Below are 9,936 nucleotides of genomic sequence, written 5' to 3' on the forward strand. Positions count from 1 at the left end.
ATGTTCATTCGGGGAGGAAAATTACCCGGTAAGTACTTACCGGGTAAGCGTTTAGTAAACGGCCCCTTAGTCTTTATTTTATTTTGAGTGAATTATATATTTGGTCCCTCATGAAGACCTAATTTATGGTTTTCATCCCTCGAAATCATAAAATACACTGGTAGTCCAAAACCATGTTTCGAAGCCCAAATAAGTTTCTCCTATTAACTCCTTTAGTCTGGGTTCGTTAACCCAATCATGTGCCCCTCACATGAGGGGCATTTTATCTTTTTACTGATCTTCTCCAACCTCCTCCTTCCTCATCAAGAACACCATCCCTCGTTAGCCTTAACCACCACCACCACCAAGATTCAAACCCAAAAACCAAATCAGATCCAGATTTAAAAGTACCAGGTTCAAATCCAAGGAGGAATAAAAATCCTCTTGTGGGCACGGAAGTTCAAATGTGGTGACTCGGGACTATCTGCAAAACAGATGGTCGCCTTGGGATTAGTCGGCTCGCATATCCAGGTTAATAACAAAACTTTATATCATGTTTCACTTAAATTTCATATTTATACAAAAAAAAAACCCAATTATATACAAAAGATCAGTAAAATGGCAGTCTGAGATGAAAATAATCCATTAAATGCCATTAATTAACATATATCATTTTTATCAGCACATTAAATGCTAGTCTGAGATGAAAATAAGCAAGTGAAAAAATATCGTAAAATATAAAGTATAACAGTTACCATAATATATAAACATTTGAAATAACTTGCAACAGATAGTGATAATATGTAATAATATCGAATTCGATGATACCCAGTAAGTCAATAATTTTTGTTACGAAAGAGTAAAAGCATGATTAAGAATGAAATGATGAGGGAGAATCCAAAGTCAAAGAATCCTAAGAAAGACGAATCTTTCACTTTTTTAAAACAATAAATTTGGCAGAGCTGTTCATGGATGGTACGACTCATTAGATTGACCTGTTAGAAATACGGGCTTGGACAATTATTATTAAGAAAATGGATGAGCCCAGGTTTGTTCATTAAAATTAATGGGCGGACATGGACAATAATAAATATAGACAAGCCTGTCTAACCCGTTTACATTTTACTAGAAGGGTATTCACATAATGCATATGAATTAGGGGCTGTTTGTTTACCTCTTAAGCCGTCTCTGAATCCTTAAGAAGTAAATTTTATTTGTAAAAAAAAGTCTGTAATTTAGTTGTTTTAAAACCCTCTAAATGATTTTGTATACTGGACATCTTTTGACCATTCAACGCCCTAATTTCATTATAAACAATTACCAAACAATTATATTATTTTTTGCACTATGTCATTAGTCTATCTTAATTATTCTGACCACTTAATCATTCTACATCAAACCATTCGACAACTGTCAAAACCCCCTTAGTTTGAGCATATATAAAATTAACATCAGTTAAGTTGATTTATATTTAAACTAAAAGATAATAAAATTGTGAAATATTTAACAAAACCATTAACCAACGTTATCACTGTAACATGATTAAAAGAAGTTCCGTTTATTCGTTTGGTTTTTGTTTGTTTGTATCTCTGCTTCTTATAATCGCGGTCGGTGTTGTATTTTATTTATTTGTTGCCTTTTAAAAGAATAATATTTAATAATAATAATAATAAATTGTTATATTAATATTAATAAATCCTTTTTAGGTAAATGGCGGTTTAACTTTTAATGCCCGGTCTGCCCGGTTTTTTTGTTCATTGGCGGGAATTAATTATATTTCCCGCCCGTAAAACACGCGGGATTGCCTTCTTGCTCTCCAAGTCTCCATTTCTAAATTAAAAAAGAATTATAATTATTTTCAGTTTGATCCTTGAAGATGGAGTAAATTACACTTTTGGTCCCTATGAATATGATATATCATCTATACTATCTTATAAAGTAAATTTAACAAAAGTCTTAAAGTCTTAAAATACTAAATGACCAAGATACCATTATCTATACTACCTCACTTTTTCACCCCCTCCTCTCCTCTCCTCTCCTCACATACACTCACCCTCTCATATTGAACCGATTTTTTTTATTATTACTAGTTGTATACCCGCGCAATGCGGCGGGAGTCACAAATGTAAATGATTTGAATAAATAAGAGTTATGGTTTCAATGGTCTCGAGCGCCGTAAAATTATATGATAGTTAAAAATCCAATATATTTACACCAACCTAACCTAACCAAACCTAATTACTAATGAATAAAAAAAAATCAATTTACATAATATTTGTATTTGTATCTTGATGTACGAATATGGTAAAAATGATTAAATAATTGACCCAAATATTGGACAAAACCAAACAAATTTAATCATCTACCAACATTAATCAAATGTWCAAATTTAGTTTAATTAAATTGATTATSAAATGTAATGTACAATAAACAAATGAATTAGATCAACTCCATCTAAGAAAAGGTTCCCTTGACTACATAAAAGCATTCTTTTCAAGTTTAATCTATTAAAAATAAAACAAAAACACCCTTAAAATTTATACAAGGATCCTTTATCTTCAGCAGACACCCAACAAATCGCCCCTCTCTTTGAAGAAATCCGATTAACCAAAAAGATGACACCTATAAAAGAAGAAAATTGATTATGAGAAATAGAACAATACAGGGAGGTTCAAATGAAACCACAAAAAAAACTGTGGAAAACCTTAAAACAAATTTCAACCTTTGGATAGATTAATCCAACGAATATGATCAAAAAGGTGGTTACAACACTTGAAGGCTCCAATTCATGGAAATTTCCATCCTTCGTTTTTCTTTGGGTAAGATGGGTATCGAAGCTCTCCAGCAGCTTTGGATGAAACCATATCCAGACATGCTACGATTTGGATACAACAGCAAATCAGAAAATCATGAACACAAAACATTATTTTCCCAAGCACTAAAAAGGTCCAATTATAGCAGCATAGGGTAGTTGGTGGCTGGACAATCTGTTTAAAAGACCATTCTCCAAAAAGCCACAATATAGTGTCAAACAGTAACAAATCCACCCTGCTGCACCTATTCAATGCCAAACATTGCATTCCACACCTACCACAATATAGATGGTTGTGTATACAGTCCATAATTCATTGTTAATTAGAATCCTCCACAATCATCTATCACAGTTTAAACACTGAGAGACCTACACAAAATGAATCAACGTACAGAAATTTGAAGATTACATTGACAAAAAGATTTTTAAATTTGTGCCACATACACACCTAACACATGGATAAATTTCTAATAAAAAGATTTTGAAGATTACATTGACAAACTTATATCATGGCTATCATGAAACATACAGAAATTTGACAAACTTATATATCCTCGCTATCATGAAACATACAGAATCAGGAATTACCGACAATTACGACCTACTAATAAAAAAAATCCAAATATCATAACAAATAAACGTAAAGAAGACCCCAATATATTCCTATAAACTTTTTGAATTGGAATTTGGAAAACCAAATATATAGTCCAGACACTGAACCCTTACTCTCATCATATAATTTGGAAAACTCAGACGATTTAAGAGCTGCATCTTACACATATAATTCAAATAACAGGTACATAATAGTATTATATGGAAATCAACAAATGGTGATTATAACCGAGCAATAGACTAAGTAACCTTATCAGATGAAGATGAAAATAAAGCTACAAGTAATCAAAAGTTAAACAAAGCAAAAGTCTTCTGACAACACCAATCGCTCCCCCTGTGCAGCACCTTCCCCTCCCTCCTGTAGTTTTTTGCAACCCTTTCTTTTGAGATAGAGTAATTCCCATTCCTGGGAAAGTTTTTTGTTTCAGATTCTTTTATTTTAAACTTTTAATCACCAAAGTTTACATGTTTATGTTTAACCACCAAACCAATTTTAATCCACGACATTTTTGGTCATTTTGGCATAAATGACATCTATTTGAAGGTTGGGTGGCCCCCTTTGACGTTTTAATTGTTGGTATTTAAAACTTATAGCAAACTTTGGGAGCCTCCCTATATATTAAACTTGTCTTTTATTAAATTATTAAAATGGATTTTGCAGATAACATGAAAAAGATACCTGGATTGTATGATAAGAAAGATGGATGAATAGACTTACATCTATTGAACCTTTCTTGGCTTTGATAACTACACCAGATCTTCAATCAAATTCCACAGGGATCGTAACCGATGGTTGGTGAAGATGGCAAAAAAGCAAGCCATATACCCTCCAACTTCGACAGCCTGAAAAGCAAATTGCCCTGAATGCACATTTTCAGCAGAGTGATAGCAACTCCCATATGTCGAAATCACCTGCATTACATAAAGAAAACAACAAAAAAACACTTTAATCCGTACATCAAGATACAAATACAAATATTATGTAAAATGGTTTTTTTTTATTCATTAGTAATTAGGTTTGGTTTGGTTAGGTTGGTGTAAATATATTGGATTTTTAACTATCATATGATTTATCGGCGCTCAAGACCATTGAAACCATAACTCTTATTTATTCAAATCATTTACATTTGTGACTCTCGCCGCATTGCGTGGGTATACAACTAGTATCTTATAAATCAAATTTAACAAAAGTCTTAAAATATTAAATGACCAAGATACCTCACTTTTTCACTTTAATCCCTGAACCCTAAATTATAATTTTAAATTTACACTTTATACCCTTATAATTAGTTAATTAATCTATTTTATGTCATTTACTTTTAAATGTTTCATTTTAAACATTTATCAAATTAACATACATAATCGTATATCAATTAAAATATGTTTAAAAAATACATTTTTATTTTAGTAAGTTACACCATTATAATCGTTTTGTCAATACAATCGATATGAGTCCAATATTGAATAGTTTTTTTATTTAATTATATTATTATATATTATATATACTGTGAAAAAATATTTTTATTATTTACGATTTATACTTTTATAGTTATTTATGTATATATTTACTATATATTTTGGGGTTAGGCTGTCCAAATTGCACTGTATAATATATTCCGAATTAATATGTTCTTGAGTTTTTTTGAAATATATACATGTATTAATTCAACCTTAATCTGAGTTTCTAGACAAGAAAGAGGGTAAACAGTTGAAATTTCATTCTAAAACCCATTTTTTGGGTCTTTTCATGGCTTATGATCTATCAAATTTGTAGTTTTCTTTATTGGTTTTGAGTGTTTATCTTAAAACTCAAGTTTATTGATTCTTTGCTCTTGGTGTAAATCGAACACATTTGTGGAGTCGTTTAAATATGTTGGATTTTAAACTGACATACAATTTTTTCCATCGATAGTCTGTAATTGGGACCATAACTCTTATTTATTTAAATTGTATTAATATGTAAAGACCAAGTGTAACCTATATCATCGTTAAATCTTATCTTATAAAACCAGTGGAACTTCAAAATCGTTAAAATTCATGGTTCCATCCGCATTACGCGGATACACAACTAATATATACACACGCACACATATATATATAAATTTAAAAAAAAATGGTGTGTAAGTATTTATGTGGTAGTGAGTAAAAGGAAAACAAAAAGGTCCTATGGTCTAGTGGTTAGGACATTGGACTCTGAATCCAGTAACCCGAGTTCAAATCTCGGTAGGACCTCCTTTTTTATCCCTTTCCTTTTTTCTTTATATTTATATTTAATATTTTTAATAAATAAAACTTACTTTTCTTTTCTGTTCCAACTTAAACATTCACATTAATATTTTAATATCTATGTTTAGTAAATTAATTGATGAATAATTATATTTCTCAAAAATTAGTTTATAATTAATAGTTAATATTTACTTATAATTAATAATAATAATTAATAACTAATATCAATCAGAATTATAATAGAAAAAATGTTAAATAACTCTTCGTAAGTACTCTAAATAGCTTATCAATAAACTAAATAAATCACTTTTTATATTATTAAGCCACCACCAAACAATTATATATAGTTGACCAAATAAACCACTAAGGTTGGTGTACATGTACTGATCCGCAAACTCATGGTTACGAAAAAAGAACCATGGGATTACATGCGACCTTGTTGGAGACTAAGTCGTCACACAAACTTACGTCGACAATATTCGGTAATCACATCTAATTCCAGTGTAAAATCATATGATTCGCAAACTCATGGTTACGAAAAAAAAAAACCATGGGATTCCATGCGACCTTGTTGCAGACCAAGTCATCACACAAACTTACGTTGACAATGTTCGGTAATCACATGTAATTTCAATGTAAAATCACATTTGATTTGACTGTTGTTGCATTCTCTTATTTTGACACAGTACTCGTTTGATACTCTTCTGACTCCCTTCCATTAATTGAGAATCTTGTTTGACAACAAAAAATCTGTCTCTTAATGGTTCTAAAACCATCTGAATGATTTTGTATCATGAGCCTCTCTTAACCATTAAACGCCATGATTTCATTATAAACAATTATATTATGTTTTACACTATATCATGAAAGTCTCTTAATCATTCTGACCACTTAATCATTAATCAACAGACAAAGAACCTTTACAAAAACACAAATATCCATTCTTATTCATGAATACAACCCAAAGATTCGTATAAAAACACACCCAATAAATCATATATACATTTAGGAATTCCAATCCAATTGTTAAGAGTACCTGTTGTTCAATTAGGGTTGGATTTCGATGAACTTATTCGTCATCCATCTTCTAGCAACTTCAGATAACTTACGATCTTCAACCTGCAACTTTCTTAATTCTGGAGAATTCAGGATCAGGAATTCAACACCTTCAATCTGAAATCCATGGCAGTAAAGCAGATCGATGCTTTCCAAATGCTTACAGTTCTTGCACAACGAAATCAGCGATGAATTGGTTAGTTTACTGCAACCTCTTAGTTTCAATTTTCGAAGATCACAATATGAACTGATCATCGATGCAAATTCTTTATCAAGCAACATATGATTATAGGACAAATCCAGTATTTTGACGTTTTTTAAATTCTGAGCTAATTCAACCAGGAATCCATTGTGTCTGTTGATCACATCGCAGTTTGTGAGAGATAATTCTTCGAGGTTTTCACTCAAAGCTAACCCTAGCGATTTGAATCCTTCACCGGTAACCATTGAACAGCTTTGCAATCGTAGAACTCGTAATCGGTTGAATTTTGCACCGATTTCGAACAAGTGATTGTCGTCTAAATCGAGAGGTAAACGGAGGTCGAGTTTTTGGAGATTACATCGGGTTTCGCGGATGAAATGAAGCAAACCGTCTTTGCTACCGCCATCGTAAATTAACAACGATTCCAGATAATTACAATGATTCTCGGCTAATTTGATCAGAATCAAGCTAACGATTGATCTACAAGTCTTCAATTCGAGTTCGTGAAGGTTCTTCAATTCTTTCATGAAGCAGGAAAATGAATAATTATCGCCAACGCCATCACAGTTCTCGAAAACGAGCTTCGTTAGTGTTTTGTAACTGCAATTCCTCCATAACCAGTTGAGCTGGTAATCACCGGCGCGAATTCCCGATAAACAGAGGGATTGTAACTGCAATTCAGCTGAAGATGGATAGTGATCGGGTGAAGATTCCGGCGAGACGTTTCCGACGAGAACTACGGTTAGTGATTTCAGAGCTCGAAAAGACGATAGGAAATGAAAGGAGAGACGATTTCTGGAGAGGATAAGAGAAAGCGATGAGAGGTGAGGGCATGCGGTGGAGAGAGAAAGCAAAGGTAACAAAGAGACGGGGCCAGTGGCGAGGTGGAGGCGCGTGATGTTAGGACAGGTGGCGGAGATGGAGATGAGGAGGCTGTCGGAGAAGGATGTGGCGGCGGCGGCGGCGGCGGCGGGGGCCGAGGAGGAGGAGGAAAGGGAAAGGGAAGAGAGGTAGGTGTGATGAGAAAGGAAGGAGGAGAGGGTGGAGAAAGAAGCATGGTTGGGGGAGAGGCGGAGGGAGAGGGCGGAGAGAGATGATCGGAAAAGACGGAGCCAGCGTTTCGAGACGAGGGAGACGGCGGAGGACGACGGAGGAGGGATGCGGTGGAAAATTTCTTGGAGGAGCTCGTCGCAGAGGATTATTTCCATTTTATCATGAATTTATCGAGAAAAATAACACAATAATTGACTAAATTTATACTAAATAGGAATAAGTAATATACGAATTTCATCCCTGTGATTTGTTAAAAATTACAAATTTGGTCCTCAAAAGTTATCTTTTAAATAATAAGTTTTGGAATTCGTTTTTCAAGAGTATGTAAACTATCTAAATTAATTATGAGGATAAAGTTGTCATTTAGCCATTTTTTTTAATTATCTGATATTCCATTATGAATTTAATCTTCTACGTGAGACCACTAACAAAAACTCTAAAAACAAATCAAATGTAAATTAAGAACTCAAAATCAACCTTAAACTAAAAACCCAAAAGATTTGAAATCGAGATGGGTGAGAACACCACGTCATGAAAAACCATATATTGTGTTGGGATGAACTGGGTCTTAATCTGTAGGGGTAAGATGGGGAGAAAAGTTATATTTGAAATTGAAATGGACGAATGGCGAAACCAGGATATGGGTATTGGTTTCACAACATAATCCAAGGTTTCTTGGTTAAGAGCAACAAAGGTCATTGTCTGAAATGGTTTCAGGGGTCGTCTGTTTCAATTTTACAGAGAAATCTTGATGGAGTTGCAAACTCTTCCATCTTAAATGGTTTCAGTTCTTTTTGAACGACAAGATAATTTGTTAACAAAAGAAACAGACCGCAAATAAGGCAAGGAAGGGAATTCTACAAGGAAAAGAAATATAATCAAATATAACCAAAAGAAAAGCAAACAAAGGGGCTACACACCCAAAGAACAAGTCACGACCATCCGTAAGTTAAAAATACGAAATTTACAACAAAACCCAGAGAAACCAAAACCAAAGAAAACCAAGTGACGGAAAAACCCATTAGAGTGGAAATAACAAAAAGACTGAAATGTCCTTATAGTTAACGGAGATGGTGGATGGCCATTCGGGTGAGAGAGCAGTTTCAAAACAAAATGCAAATATGAAGTATTTAATCTTAATTAGCAATAAATGAAGTTAAAGGACCAATTCCGTTACTTTCACCAAACCACGGGGATGAAATCAAGAAATTGAAGGGCATGATGTCCTGTGCCACCCACCTACTTTCTACATTGGTGTCCGAAGGACTACTCACCTACGCGACTTACAAGTGTCATTTACGACACGCGCGACGTTTAAGGCGATCAACTTGAATTTTAAATAAAGTAAAGAATATTTACAAGACGATCCTTCATTTATATTCATTCTTCACCTTCGCCCCCTGTTATATGTTTTCTTCCCTTTTTAATTCAAATTGTAAATTTCAAATGAATATTGTGCCTTTCGAAGTCATAAATTAGAACATCTTTAACAACTGTGTTCTTTAAAATAATGAAAAAAGGTGAGAAAATCTGTATAACATTTTTGTGTTAAAAACATTAAAACGTTTAGTTCGGACTTGGAATCTAGGGGTGCTCATGGGTTGAGTTAATCGAGTTGAATACATTTGAACAACTCAACTCAATGCTTGCGGTTTGAAAAATCTTAACCCAACCCAATTCAAACTGTACAGATTGGTCGAGTTGATATTTTGGTATATTAAAATATTTTTCTAACCTTGAATATGTTATTTCTGCATTCATAATTTATTTTTCATCACCAATCATTTGATACAACTTATTCATACTTTTTAAATTTTATGTATTTCACATTTAATTCATTTTCTCAATTTACATATATATGTTCACAGTTGTTGAACATATATACGAATGAGTTATATAAAAATGAAGAATATATTGAAAATATGTGTATATAAAGAGGGTACGTAATAGTTTAATTGTCTAACATATATATTGATAGAGACTCAATAATCATATT

At 33.0% G+C, this 9,936-nt stretch overlaps 1 protein-coding gene, 1 long non-coding RNA gene and 1 other non-coding gene across 3 annotated transcripts; 1 reads left to right on the forward strand and 2 right to left on the reverse strand.

Annotated features, from left to right (window-relative positions):
• Nucleotides 1-2,638: 2,638 nt before the first annotated feature.
• On the reverse strand, nt 2,639-4,205 carry LOC112513770. The gene is made up of 3 exons (XR_003069300.1): nt 4,122-4,205; nt 3,071-3,160; nt 2,639-2,854 (listed from the first exon to the last, which is right to left on the reverse strand). It is a non-coding gene; the product is annotated as an uncharacterized LOC112513770 (long non-coding RNA).
• Nucleotides 4,206-5,563: 1,358 nt separating this feature from the next.
• TRNAQ-CUG lies at nt 5,564-5,635 on the forward strand. Its single transcript has one exon. It is a non-coding gene; the product is annotated as a tRNA-Gln (tRNA).
• Nucleotides 5,636-6,545: 910 nt separating this feature from the next.
• Nucleotides 6,546-8,095, reverse strand: LOC112513294 (F-box/LRR-repeat protein 4). Its single transcript, XM_025119513.1, has one exon. It carries the CDS (start codon nt 8,093-8,095, stop codon nt 6,677-6,679), a length of 1,419 nt encoding a protein of 472 aa, XP_024975281.1. The 3' UTR covers nt 6,546-6,676.
• Nucleotides 8,096-9,936: the final 1,841 nt, after the last annotated feature.

Source organism: Cynara cardunculus, assembly GCF_001531365.2.
Source record: "Cynara cardunculus var. scolymus isolate 2C chromosome LG 5, CcrdV1, whole genome shotgun sequence".
Classification (NCBI taxonomy): domain Eukaryota; kingdom Viridiplantae; phylum Streptophyta; class Magnoliopsida; order Asterales; family Asteraceae; genus Cynara; species Cynara cardunculus.